This window comes from Glycine soja, chromosome 2 (genome assembly GCF_004193775.1).
Source record: "Glycine soja cultivar W05 chromosome 2, ASM419377v2, whole genome shotgun sequence".
Classification (NCBI taxonomy): Eukaryota; Viridiplantae; Streptophyta; class Magnoliopsida; order Fabales; family Fabaceae; genus Glycine; species Glycine soja.
This window is the reverse complement of record NC_041003.1, coordinates 423,017-437,977: the sequence shown is the minus strand read 5'-3', so window position 1 is coordinate 437,977 and position 14,961 is coordinate 423,017. Positions and strand designations below refer to the sequence as shown.

Genomic DNA, 14,961 nt, shown 5'->3' with positions numbered 1-14,961 from the left:
GTCCTTAATCATTACTTGGAGTTTCTTGCACATTTGGTTGACAATGTATGTTAACTTGGAGTTTCTGGCACTTCTAGATATTGCACTAACATATTCTCATGTGTGTTATATATAAAACACTTTCTTTTAACAAAATATATAAGGGGGTGTTTGGTTTGATTATTTTTTATTTTTATTTTCACTGAAAACAAAAAATGATGATAAAAATATGTTTGATTAAATTTTTAAAAATATTTTCAGTGAAAATATTTTTTCAAACGAATCAAAAAATAGAAATGATAAAATATCATTTTAACATAAATCTCATTTTGAATAAAATAAAAACGCGGTTAATTTTAAGCAAAAAACAAGAAGTTAATATATCATAAATTTTCAGTATTTTTATTTCCTAAAAATAAAAAATAAGAATTCAAACTAAGTATTTTTTAAAATTCTAATATTTTGAAAAAGTTATAGAAAGTGTCTTTTGACCTGGGTGAAAAGTTTTTTTAGGGAAGGGTGAAACGTTAAACTTGTTACATAAAGTCATTAATTTAATTATTCAAGTACATTTTAAAGCATTAAATATGATTGAAGTTTTTTTATACAAAAATATGATTGAATTTTGAACAAATTAAATTCAGTCACAAATTTGACATTGAAAATGTATGTTACAGGAAAAATTAATTATTATTATAAGAATTTAATTTTGATATAATGTCAATATTAATATTTTTATATATTATTATCTAATTATTACAAAAGTTAATGTAACAATCATAATGATAATGTAATTTTTTTCATATCATTAATATATTTCAATTAAATTCATATTATAAACCATTATATTAAAAAATGGAGGACCAATATATTAAAAAATGGATGTATGATGGCCTATATGTTTGGAAGATCAAATTTTATATTTGATTTTAAGGTTTTTTTACTGCATATTTGATTTTAAGTTGTCATTCTCATTTAATTATTAAATAATTCTTTTCAACTTATTTCAATAAACTAAATCAACACTTCTAATTTTCTTAATTGCAATTTACAAAAATATTCGATACACGATCTTCAAATTGGTTATTTAAAACCGATTTAGCAAAACAGAAATAGAAGACAAAAAGACAAGAATACATCCTTTTTTTTTTGTTACTAAGGATGTTGATCTAGAACGTGAAATTCAAAAGTTGTTTCAGCGAATTCATAGGACAAAATGCCATCTGTTTTGTATTCTATTTTTTGGCATTACATTTGGTGTCCAATGCATGGTGAGGGATGTCACGTTCAAAATTTTATTCCCTTGGGGCTATATTGCCTTATCCTTTTACAGGACAATTTGTACACGTGTGAGAAAATCACTTCAGCTGTCTGAGTCTATGTCACGAAATGGTAGTGGAACTGCCTTCACTGCCCGGAAATGACCCACGTTGTTTAGATGCTCATTCTCCAACCTGTTCATAAAAAAGTTGTCAATTTCACAAGGAATTTAGTTCACCATTTCATAACTGTCAAGGAAACAAAATCATCTTAAAAGCATATAGTTTTAAGATGATACATAATTTACTCCTTCCAATACACCATTTATTATTATTTAAAACTTATTAAAAACTACATGAGTGTAATTCATTAAATAATTAAAATTTACAAAATTTTATAATTTTTAATCAATTTTAGTAAATAATAAAAGTATGTCCAAAAGAATATCCATAATTTCAAAACCTTTATGTTCAATTAGTTTAGAGTTCTTTATTGTTTGTCTCATTTCCTAGTTATAGTATTGTGGCTATAAACTTTTTCTTAGCTATCGCCTAACTTGACCTTGTGGGATGATTTGGTTGTTTACAACTACCAACATATTATGTCACTTCAGATGTGATAATTGGAACACGACATTTATAGCCATGACCAAATGGAATTGATGTGCCAAACCAACAAAAACATTCTTTAAAAACGAAAAAAAGGAGTCATTTTCAAGCTCCTCTAAAATGTTTGAGAAAGGACCTGTAGAAATTCCAATGCCCTCGTCGAATAACCTCTAGTGAAGCCAACAAAAAGTCTAGTAGCCTAGTTTGAACAGGCCCCACTTTGAGGTGCATTATAGTCTCCACCCAAGCCACTCTTAGGACAACATTCAATGCCTGAAAAGTGAAATCCAACACCCCTTTGTGATTAAAAGACTAATTTATGATTGCAATATTCAGATCACAAAAGAGGTAAAAGAGAACTTACAATAGACATGTAGTATATGCATTTATTCTTTAGAATTAGATCATCTCTGAGACAAGGATTTTTGGATTTGGGATTGAAAAACCCCCAGTCCTTGAAAAAATCCCAATACAATTGGTAAAATGTGGCCACCACAGAAGTGATCAAGACTATAGCAAACCATAGATGGCTATCTTGCCTGCTATATGTGACTCTAGCTCCTGCTGCAACCATTGCTGACACATACTTCCCCATGTTAGCCAAATGGTTGACATCACGGTCATCAAACCACCTTCTTGCACACTGGTCATAGCATTCAAGTAGCTTATGTTAGTTGACAACATAATGAACTTTTACTTATTTCAATAAAAAGCTTTTTCCTTTTACTTAACAAGTGCCTTTAGCCTTAGGATACCGGTTAACATTTGTCTTTAGAAAATGTACAAAACTTAGATGAAGTTAAATAAGTGTTGATTGTGTTCTCCGGCCGAAATTGGAGTTTCATCTCGGCTTGAAGGAATGAAATCATTCACATTTTGGCAATATTAAAAAAACATTGCTAAAATAGTGAAAGATATGAATGAGTTGGATAAAAAGGAGGATGATGGTGTTTTGTCGGAGGAGGATATTGAAGTTAGGAGGGGCTTGCAAGAAGATTTTTGGAGAAATGTCATGTATAGTGAGTCTCTGCTAAAACAACAATCAAGATTCAAGTGGCTTAGAGATGAAGATTGCAATTCAAAGTTTTATCATATAGTAGTAAATTGGAGAAGGAGAAGAAATTTGATTAGAGGAGTTGAGGTGGAAGGGGCTTGGAAGGAGGAACCTAAGGAGGTTAAGGAGGGATTAATGGCATGATGAGAGAGGCCTGTGAAAAAAATATTTTTAAAAGCTATAAGGCGAGAGAGAAAAAGATTGATATAAGTTTATTACAATATGTGGATGATATCATATTTGTGAGCATATTTGTGAGGGATATGATTATTAACAATGTGATGGTGGTTAAGAGCATCTTGAGGTGATTTGAACTTGTATCCAAACTTAAATTTAATTTCCACAAAAGTAGATTTGGAGGTATTGGGGTGGAGCAGAAAGTGGTGGAGAGGTACTCAAGATATATTGAATTGTAAAAAATATTTTTGAAAGTTATAAGGCGGGAGAGAAAAAGATTGATATAAGTTTATTTCAATATGTGGATGACACCATATTTGTGAGAGATATGATTATTAACAATGTGATGGTGGTTAAGAGCATCTTGAGGTGGTTTAAATTTGTATCCAAACTTAAATTTAATTTCCACAAAAGTAGATTGGAGGTATTGAGGTGGAGCAGGAAGTGGTGGAGAGGTACTCAAGATATATTGAATTGTAAAAGATACTTCAAGTGGCAACGTAGGAGAAGATCATTGGATTTGATTGATAGATACTCAAATTCATACATGGTGAATTCGGCATACAAAACTTTGTATAGTTCAAGGTTTGATTCATCTTAGATAGATTTTTTTAAGGATATGTGAAAAATTAAAATTCCCCCAAAGGTGTCATTTTTGTTGTGGAGAATATTCTTGAATAGGATCCCCACAAAAGTGAATCTACAATGTAAACAAATCAAAATTCAAGAACGAGAATTATTGTGTGCATTCTATAAAGAGGAGGTAGGTAGAGGATTTACCCCATCTATTTTTTACATGTCCTATTTCACACAATATTTGGAAACGTTGGTAAATCATTATGGGTTTGAATTCTGCACTACCTTCGTAGGTGTTGGATAATTTTTTGCAACATGCACATGTTTTGGTTGGGAGAAAAGCAAATGATTGGTGGGATGGTGTGCTATCCTCTGGATTCTATGGAGTCAGCGAAATGAAATGGTGTTTGAAGGAAAAGAATTTGACAGTGAGAAAGTTTGGCACAAAGTCGTGTATGGTCATGGTTGAAGGCTTTTTAAGGAGATTTTTCTATCACCTATCAACTTTGGCAAGCTGATCCAATTGCTTCTCTAGCAAATTTTAAGTTTGTAGGGTGATGGAGTACGAATTCTGGTTTGATTTTCTATCACCTATCTTTCTTTATGCAGCTTTTAGTGAGTATATATTAAGATTCAACTCCTCTTTGATGTATTTATTTTTATTACTTGATTGGTTTTGCACTGTCAGATTATGCAGTGTTGTGAGAACCTTGGAGATGTAATTATTGTTAAGCACTTCTTGTACTATTTAATATATTTATAATTGCAGATAAAAAAACTGTGTAATAAAAGTTTGCATTAATGGAATATGTAGATTACCAATGTGGAACTCCAATTTTGATTGGAAAACAAAACAAACAACACATAGGGAATTGCATATAAGTTTTTTCCTTAAAAAAAATCAGTTAGCAATATCATGCCACCAATTCTAGAAGCAGTTGATACAGAATCTGTATTAACAATCAGCACCGGAGGCATACCTGTAATGCACGCCACCAATATGGCAAAAATGAGATAAGGTAAGTTATTTCTATGTATAGCCTTCCAGAATGGCATGCCTCAGGGTGGTGTGACTTGAAAACTCTAGCAAAAATGTGACAACCTGTTGTTTCCAAATGCCTTAGCAATGGAATCTGCAACAAATAGCATACAATTTAATGTTGATTATTAGTATGCATATTGAGAAGCAAAGGGAAACAAAGTAAACTTGTTGTAGGGATAATAAATTATATTAAGATCACCTGGCTAGTTAGTTGGTCAGCCATAAAAAAGTCTACCAGCAGAACCTGTAGGGATAGTAAATTAAATCAAAACAATGACTAGCTCAATTTTGTACATGACTATATGCATTATAGCATATCAATGTGTCTAATTGTACCAAGGAATATATGAAAGAAATTTGCCGATAAAATAAAAAAAATGAAAAAAATTCACCTTATAAAATGGAGAGCAAACTATGTTACGAATAACCCGGATGAAGCAAAAACGAGTAGGGCGATAAAAAATGTCAAATGGGCAAATGAGAAGACCTACAAAGAACTGAAAATGGCAGCTCATAATCAGCACAAAGACTTGAACACTATAAATTCAATTGTAAACCACTTTCTGGAATTTCAAGCAAACCAAGCTATTTATTTTATTTTATTTTTATATTCAAGGAACATGGAAAAGTAATACTATAATAGTCATTTGACTAACCAAAAAAATGATTCCAGGAATGGCATCAACTTGGCCAGGAGAAAAACCTCCAGCCCTTAGTAGCAGGTGTACCACCATTGCCCCAAACACAGTTGTCATGAGGGTAGTGCACATCAGAAATGCATCTCTGTGCTTCAGTGCTGTGCTTGGTGAGAATTCAAATATGAAATTATGGTTGATTCTTGTACTCTTCCACATGTACAGGTTGCATCCATACATAAACAAGTGCAGGCTTAATAATGCAAACACACTGCACAAAATCATTGTAACCATTCCTTATTGCAGATATAACATAGGTGTTTTTGTTTTAAATTCTGCAGCTTAGATGCTAATTTTAGTCAGTTCTTAGAAGTTTATTTATTTATTTATTTATTTTTCATTTATGTGCAGTTTAATGGTTCATGATTACAAAGGTGTGTTAGAAAAAATGAGTGTAGCTAAAACTAAAACAGGAAAACTTTATACTATCTCATTTTCATCCATTAGAAGAACTAGGCATGTATTTGATAATGGAAATGCTAAAAACTTTTTGACTCACTCTTTTCAACACAATTTATGTAATTGGTTGAAATTTATGTAAATTTCAATATATATGTGAGTTTCATTTGCTATTTAGTGGTCCCAAATTTCAAAGTGGCGGACCCCACATAAATTTCAACTAAAAACAGAAAATGTGTTGAGAAGAATGTCCCGGTAGTACTCTTCGTTTAATAATTTCTTGGCATCATGTAGAAAAATAAATAAATTATGGAGTTCTTATTTGATATTGTTTTGTCCTCTACCAATTTTTACTATACATGTCTTGAACCTCACAATACAATTCCTTATGTTGAAATAATTTTGATCAAGGAAGTAGGTGTTGAATAGTCTTGATTAAAATGGTATACATAAAAGTCATGTATGAAGTAAATTCAAAGAGGAACCATGCAATGTAGCACCTGGAAACTGGGTAGACAGCGTCCATATAAGCTGGTTCTGTACTAGGAGAGAATATACCACACATATGCGCCAAGATTACGTATACACAAAACAAGGATACAGAACAACCTGTACACAACCCTGTAGAGGAAGTAACATAGAACAATCAATGAAATGTTAATATAAGGGAAAAAAGAAAATTTGACCTATGAGCTATTAGTGAATGGGTTCACCACTCTTAATGGCCACTGGCTGGTTGCAATAAATTTTGGCTCATGTGGTAATTACATCATAAAGTATTATATGGTTTTGACTTTTGAACGCACTGTTAGGAAATAATGGGATAATAGAATGGAAACACTTTTCTTTTTTCTTAATATATTAGATCTATTATTTGACTGTTATATTATAGAAAATAGGTCATACCCGGATAAATATTAAGCTATCAACTAATTACTAATTATTTTAAAAGTCATATCGATTATCATTTTTGATTTATTGACCACATATAAAAAAGTTTTACACTTAATATATATATATATATAGTCATTAAACTTTTTATACCAAATAACTTAAAAGTTATACAAATGATAATTTTATATTGATTAATAGCATATATATATTTTCCATTAATCATATATACTTAGATGATTAAACTCTATTTATATTCACCAGTTTGCACTAATAGTTGAAGTTGTTAAGGACACGAGTTAAGAGTTAGGGGAGAGAGAGGGGCATTACCGACAAGGAAGGTGACCGTATGAGAAACTTTTGGCTGTTGGGGTCTTAAAAACTTCATTGCTCTTTTCCTATCATTGTTGGCAAAGTGCTTTGTGAATATGGATTCCACTTCGTCCATTAGTCTAACAACCTTTAGTCAAAATATTATATTGCATATAACCAACAATTATTAGAAGGCCATGTAGTGTAAGTGTGTAACACGATCTCCTCACAAGAATTTGAGAAGGATCAAACCAGAAGGCAATGAAAATTGAATTTGTTTGTTTCTTTTTCCCCTCCTAGCTAGGGTATTTAGGAAAAAGAAAGCATATATACCTTGTCAGAACTAATGAAATGGGATCTCTTCACTTCTTTCATATAATTTGCAGAAGCCTTTTGACTAGACACCTGATCAAATGGCATATAATTTCGTTCATATAAAAAATTAAAACTCTAAGCTAATAATAAACTCTCTGTGACGGATAAATTGTTGGCTAAAATATAAGAAAGTCTCTTATTTTATTATTTTGGTTCTAAATTAGTTGCCAAATTTTTAAAAGTTCTAAAATGATTTTCTTATTTAATTTATGAAAAAATAATTCTTTCGAAAAATTAATTATTTTTTATTTTTGAATATGATTTTAATTTTTTTTATAGATTCAAGAAGTGAAGTTTATTTCAATATTAGATTCATCTATATAAAAAATTATATGAATAAAGTAATGTTCGAAAAAAAAAATCATAAATATAATAAAAATCATGTGAAAAAATGAGTCTTATGAATAATAAAAAAAGAACGTCACATTAAATTTTTAGATTTGTGATTGATCTTTAAGACTTATTTTTCAAGTATTTTTTAATTTGTTTATGTTTCTTTTTGTTTGAATATTATTAATTGATTTTCATAATTTTCATATAGATGAATTTAATAAGATAAATTTTACATCTTGAATCAATAAAAAAATATTCAAAATTGTGCCTAAAAATTCAAAATAAACATTTTTTCAAAATGATTAGTTATGGACCAAGTTAGAACCAAAATTAAGTTAATTAACTATTTGTATATTTTAGCCTAAATTATTTTATGTTTTTTTTTGTCCGCGATAAATTACTTTATGTATCAATGCCAAGAACATGAATTAAATAGTTTAATTTGATCAGTTAAAAAATGTGATTATTTTATATATCAATGCCAAGGAGGTGAATTATTTTATGCATTGATACGGTGGGACTTAGCCAATCTCTACATAATATGTTATTAACTTTTTTTTTTCATAAATTAAAAAAATGGTAGTTATCTATCATGCATGTGGAGATTAACTGCATAAGAAATCTACCCATACCCAATAACTATAAAGAGATCGAGAGGGGGAAACGAGTAACTGTTTCTCCTCTATATCTTAGTGATGCTTTGTGTGAGTCATTTATTTTGTGTTTTAAAACTAGGTTGGTTACATATTTAGTTGAGTATATTGAGATGTTACCAATGTTCTCAAAATCGGACGAAATACCAAAGACACTAGTTCAATTCAATCGAGATGAAATCAATTTTAATAAAATATATATTTTTAAAATATTTTAATATAATATTATAATAATGTTGAACAAAAAATAACGTGTATAAATTGATTATAAAAAGTAAATTTTGCTTAAAAGTTTTATAAGTTATGATATTTCTTTTTTTCATAACTAAAATAACATCATTTTAAAAGTTTTTTTTTAAAAAAAAACCAATTTTAAACAAAACCGATTAACCCATTAGATTTATTGATTTTCCACTTGTTCAACAGTTTTAGTTGATTTTATGATGGACTGGTGTTGAGGAAGCATTGAATCGAAAACATGACCTATCAATCCGATCCCGTTTTCCAAATAACTAATGGTATTATGTAACTCACGACCTTCAGCCCGCAATTGCAAATTGGTTTGAAACGTGATGAATTATTTATGTAACAAAGAACATCTTTTAATGCACAACTTCTTTGTCTTTAGTCCTATAAGTAACTTGAGTACGACCATAGAGGAACACCTAGAACTATAAGCAAGATTTATGCTGACATACACAAAATGTAACCGAACGACGAACAAACAAAGAAAAAGAAATATATATATATATATTGATCATGAATGCATGTGTAGGCGAAGATATATTTGAATCCGTACCTTGTCAAATTTCTTGAGTATCTTTGTGAATGCTACCATATTCAATGAGCTGCAAAGAAGATAAAGTATGTGGTTAAAAATTAGTCATCAGTCATAAAAAAAAAGGATTTAGTAGGGTATGGCCTATATAAGCTGCCATTCAATGAAACGTATATAATATTACGTAATGTAATGAAAACACAGTGACATTTATTGGCGTGACCAAAACTTGAAATTGATACGTAATAATTCTTTCACACCAAGAAAGTTTCGTATTTTAATTACATCTTAGCATGTCACTGGTCTCATCATGGATCATCTATAGCATGTAAAGTTGTCTCGACTAGTCCAGCAAAAGAAGCAATGTTTTATGCAATCGCACCTTCTTTTTTTTCTACCCATAACTTTTCCAATGCTTGTCTTTGGCCATTTTTAATTATTTAGTTTGGTGCGTGAAATCATAAATGATAGATATTACACTTCTAAGTGTTTCCCCCCTAGAATATTTTAAGTGACTTTTTTTTATAAAAATTTAAAATTTAATTATGTACTTGCATTTGAATTAAGACTACTGTTTTGTTGTTGAGATAAAAATGTCTAATTAATGTTATCTTTACGTCTTTTATCATTGTAGCAAAAAAAATTGCACACAGCCATTAAATTTGAATTTCTTGGTCAGAGCTTGACTGCTTGATCAGTTGCTGTTTAGAAAGCCTGATAGTGTTAATTGCTTCTTTTTGGCTTCTACCCCATCAAATTAGACTAGTAGAATAACTTTTAGAATACATTTTTAGTTTAGTATGAAAGAGTTTTGAGTATAAATGAAGAAATTATTTGGATTGGAATATATATATATATATATATATATATATATATATATATATATATATATATAAAACTAATTTTTCACTAAAAATAATATATCAATTAAGACAGCAAAAGTCACACATATATTATTGATTTAAAGCACTTAATAAGGATTTCCTTAAGTAGTGTAGTTAATAGATATATAGGAATACGAAAAGTCGAAAATAATACATAAATAAAGACTTAGAAAGGATTTCAAGTTTTGGAAAGGAAGTGAAATAAAAAAAAAAAGGTTAAATTATAAAATTGACAAGAAAGGTCTCCAATTTGGATTTGTTCTCCATTATTTTGAAGCATTCATGATTGGATCTATTAGGGCTACGGTTCACATTTGCCTCTAGATCCTTAGAGAAACGTCTTTGCCCATATAACCCAGCTAGCACACCAATGTCCATATACTATATCTATTATCTACCAATATCTTTTTCTTACGTGGTGTTTTGAAACTCCATGCAACTCCCCGGTCGATTAGCCACATAAACATAGTTCTTATCCTTCATTCGAATTCAAGGCTATATATATACTCCCCCAATCAACATTCATTATATTCTTTCCTATGTTTTCCATCTTACAACAACATTAACAATATAATGAAATATACCTTTTTTTTTTCGGGTAAAAAAACAATAATAATAAATAAATAATGAATCAAAATAATAATAATTAATCATAATTAAGTGATTAAAAAATAATAACCTGTAAGTTTTGAGAAGGCCAAGACCTTTATAGAGCTCTACAAATGCACTTCTAATCATCTTCTCAGCACACTGAATTTTTCTCTTGTTAATGAACTCTCCACCATACTCTGGTTTAATTGGACTGTTCACCAAATCCTCCCACAACATGGAAGTAACAGCCGTAGGAGTGGTGGCTGGAATATCAATTCTTATGGCCATATGAGGCTTTCCCTTCTTCTTTGTCTTTACCCTCATTGCCGAATTCGCAAAACTTAGACCATTTCTTTCCAACGTTGAGATTACTTCATCCATTTGTGAAACTTCTGAATTATCATGAATTGATTCGCCAATACTTTCTACATAAACAAATACATATTATAACATGGAGGAATATTTACAGAAATATATATATATATATATATATATATATATATATTATTTTTTTTTCTTTCTTTTTTACGAATTAATTATTGCATTTTTGAGCCACGTGTAGTGATGCCTATTATTCCAAATTACAAGCTTAGAAATGCAATTTCCACACATCGCACGACTTTGAGAAAAGAGACGTTATATATGATGAATTATATATATTGACTGCATGAATTTTCTTGTGTGCAAACCAAAGGTTCAAATTGTAAAGTACTCATCAAAATAATTATATTAACATTTGTTTAAGTATTAATTAATCATATTGAAAATTTAATCATAATATTAATAACATATTAAGCCTACTTCCAAAAGAAAAGCCATCAGCCAATAATTGAGAACCCAGTGTTAATGATTCGAGCCCATCGTTATATGTAATTAAAAATGCGTGTTTTTAATTTTTAGTGTGGGGCTTATAAAACGGATTTTTTTAAGTATAAGAATTTAAAATAAAATTTTAAAAAATTAAAGCATAAAATCAATTTTTTTTATTATTATAAATATATTTAAATCATTTAATATTTTATAAATTATTATTGTCGATAATTTTTTTATGAATTTAGTGTACACTATATTAGCTGTTTTATTGAATGGACGATAAAAATACTAATCTATATTAAAAATAAATTGAACATAACTAACCCCTAAAAATTACTTCTAGAGAAGAAGGTTGTGTAAGTTTTACAAGTAGTTTTCAAGCTATATTATTAACGTGGCTCACATCTTAACATTTCTCTTCAACTTTTATTAATTACTCAATTAGTTGAAGGTTTGTTCTTTTATTTGGTGTAAAATATTTACGAATTTTGTTGGTAACTATTTCTTATAAAAAAATTTAGTTGATCGTTATTAATAAAATTTGTATTCTTAGTTATATTATTTTATTTAAAAGATTCAAATTCAAAATTGGTTTCATTCAGAATAATCACATATTGATAATTGAAAGTTGGTTTGTTTGTTTTTTTCCAATCCATGAAATTTTATACTTAACAAGAAAAGAATAAATAAAGAAATGACGGGAGTAATTTGAACCTTGGCCTGGAGGATGAGGAAAAACTCCAGTATTAGAAGGTTTTAGCGACGGATTTTTCTTGTGTCGGTCGCTGAGAATTTGCTTAAGGTCTAGCAAGATGTTAAGCTGCTTGCTCAGCATTTCTCCTCTCTCAATGAACTCAGTCTCCTGCTTCTTGTAGAATTGGTTTATCTTGTTAAGCTCTCCATCCAGCTTTGCAAAAAACACTTGCACTTCATCCTCTTCTGAAAACAATTGTGCCAGCTCAGTTTCATACACTTCTTCACTCTCTTCCGTTGTTTTTCTCCTCACCTGTAACAAAAAAGTATTGCATATCCATATTTCTACAGAGAATCAGTGCATGTACTTGTAATATAAATATTTTTTACATTATCATTCAATTAGAGACAAATTCAAGAGATTAGAGACAAATTCAAGAGAGGACAAATAGGAACCTTAGCTTACCCCAATTCTTTAGTATCCTTTATGTATATATTAAAAAATTAAAATAAAATAATAATAAAGAAAAATAAGTTTTTGAGTTGATATTTACTTAACTTAATTTAGCAATGAATTATATATCTAGTTTTACACAAATTTTTTTGTTAAACTTATTATTTATTAAATAAATCATTATTAAAAATTAGATATTTAAATAATTGTGTAAAAAAACCAACCCCTTTGATACACTCTAGATTCGTCCATGCATCCAATTAAAATATAATAAGTTTTTAGACTTTAATAATAACCACCTAATCATACCTTCTATATATATATATATAGATTAAACTGATTTATAATACTTCTGTTTCTTTTTATATATATCAAGAAGAAATGTAATAGATTTTCTTGAATAGTTGTTGGATTTATGATTTTAAAGATTAAAAGATAAGTAAGGTTATAATAAATAAAAAGAGTAATTAATATCATCTTGAATTTTATAAAGAAAAATATATAACAACATTTTTTCCCAAAATTATGATAATTAAAAAGGTATGGAAGGAGTATAAATTTTTGTTATCTTTTTTTAAATAATGATCTTTTGCATTTTATTTTGCTAGGGTGTGCACATGACAATGGTTTCGTGATGGGTATTGTGCAATAGTGTTCCCACTATCGCCATATCCGTTGTCACCTTGATTTCGTGAGAGAATGAGAAACTCAAAGCAAAAGCAGAAAGAGGTTTCAGAAAAAAAAAAAGACCACTAAACTCGCTTTTTAGCCCTTAATGCCATTCTCACATTCTCCACTTCCCCTTTTTACTATTATTTTATTCACTCCATTAAACACATATATAGTCAGATTCATTTATTATTATAACGATAAACATTTATTTGGATACAGATTCGAACTTCAATGGCTTATGTATAGAAATATAAAAAATATTAATGATACATTCTTTAATATATTTTTATTATTGATATATTTTTTAAAACGTCAATTTAGTTACCTCATGAATAAGTCATTTTTAAAGGTAAAAATAATTAGCAGGTTACTTGACATTCATTCAATAACATAACTTCAATAAAATATAACAAAAAATTAGGTGTCAAAATATTTTAAATCTCATGCATATTATTGTTTTTCCAAACCCTGGTTGCTTCTATTCATCATAAGTTATTTATTTAACAAAAAATGATATACAAGCACTTTTATATATCAAATATTATATTAATATCATACATTCATACTTATATATATATTTTTTCTTTATCTCTTTAAGTGTTATGTTGGATAATTTCCACTATTTTTGGACCATAAAGTAATAGATTTAGATTGTAGTGTGCAACCAATAGATCATTGACTATTTTCATCGCATTACGTTTTCGTGGTTGATATTAACCAGAACTAATTTACGTGGCTGTTATACAAACGTAATTTCAAACCCTTTGGTCAGAAAACGAGTGACTTGAGCTATGTTAATAGGAAACCAAACTTTGTATTAATTGTGTTAACTGTGTTAAAAGCCTCGGAGATATTTCATTGTCCGAAAACGATGTCATTTGTTTCCTCTCTTTTCAGCAATAAGGTTATGCACGAAGGCTCAAAAGACACTAGGAGACAAAAACACGCAGACAATCATAGACACACGCAAAAAGGTTTTAGACATATCACTAGAACTCTCATATTTCACCGGAACCACACCAAAAAGAATGAGCTGAAAATAACAAACCAGAAAGCACACACAAGCTTTATTAACTATACAATGATCTTATTACACTTTAGTGTATATATATATACACTTTACCTGGATCATGTCTTGTTTATGATTGTTGTCTGAATTGCAGAACTTGTTGGTTATGAAGCGAAAGGAATCGAAAACGGAGCGACCAAAGGTCTCTTCTGGGGCTTGTAATTGCTTCGAAACTCTATTGAGTTTGATCCTCTTTATGTGTTTCTTGAGCTGCCTGTAGTTAACAAAGGCCTCCTTCCATTCTGGTATTAGTTGAGCTTCGAGCTCCTTTGAGAATTTCACCATTTTTGGTTTGGTTTTGTGTGGTGAAGGGAGAAAGGAGCTAGCTAGCTAGGGTACTTGTGGGGTGAAGAGGAGGAGGAGAAGGAGAAGAACTTGCATAAATAAATTGGGGTGTGAGATTGAGAATGTGATCAAGGGGTTTTATAAGACTAGGAGCCGTGTGGAAAACTTTTAAGAAATGCATGCTTATAAAATCGCTTTTCTTCATATTTGCTTTTAATTACTGTTTCCCTTTATAAAAAAAGTATGTGGGATTAATAAATATAATGCTTGTTGTGGGTTGTGTTTCGTCGGAAGAAAGGAAATACATTGAGAAATCAAAGATAAATAAATAAAAAAATTGACAACAACTCAAATATTCTATTCAGACA

The 14,961-nt window shown here is 29.5% G+C and overlaps 1 protein-coding gene across 1 annotated transcript; it reads right to left on the bottom strand.

Moving 5' to 3' along the window:
* Positions 1-1,003: 1,003 nt before the first annotated feature.
* On the bottom strand, positions 1,004-14,719 carry LOC114377603 (phosphate transporter PHO1-like). Its single transcript, XM_028336201.1, has 14 exons — positions 14,363-14,719; positions 12,135-12,426; positions 10,696-11,032; positions 9,154-9,202; positions 7,327-7,398; positions 7,012-7,141; positions 6,291-6,411; positions 5,353-5,602; positions 5,089-5,193; positions 4,896-4,940; positions 4,635-4,787; positions 2,212-2,490; positions 1,984-2,120; positions 1,004-1,433 (listed from the first exon to the last, which is right to left on the bottom strand). Exons 1-14 carry the CDS (start codon positions 14,591-14,593, stop codon positions 1,343-1,345), a joined length of 2,292 nt encoding a protein of 763 aa, XP_028192002.1. The 5' UTR covers positions 14,594-14,719; the 3' UTR covers positions 1,004-1,342.
* Between the last annotated feature and the right edge of the window lie 242 nt (positions 14,720-14,961).

Bases quoted from the DNA above. Each gene is read 5' to 3' on its own strand.
- LOC114377603 (XM_028336201.1), bottom strand. From the start codon at position 14,593: ATGGTGAAATTCTCAAAGGAGCTCGAAGCTCAACTAATACCAGAATGG. The intron at 5,603-6,290 runs GTGCTACATTGC...GATTTTGTGCAG, and splicing joins GCTGTCTACCCAGTTTCCAG to TGTGTTTGCATTATTAAGCC. The intron at 1,434-1,983 runs GTCCTTTCTCAA...TTTTATGAACAG, and splicing joins GGGCATTGGAATTTCTACAG to GTTGGAGAATGAGCATCTAA.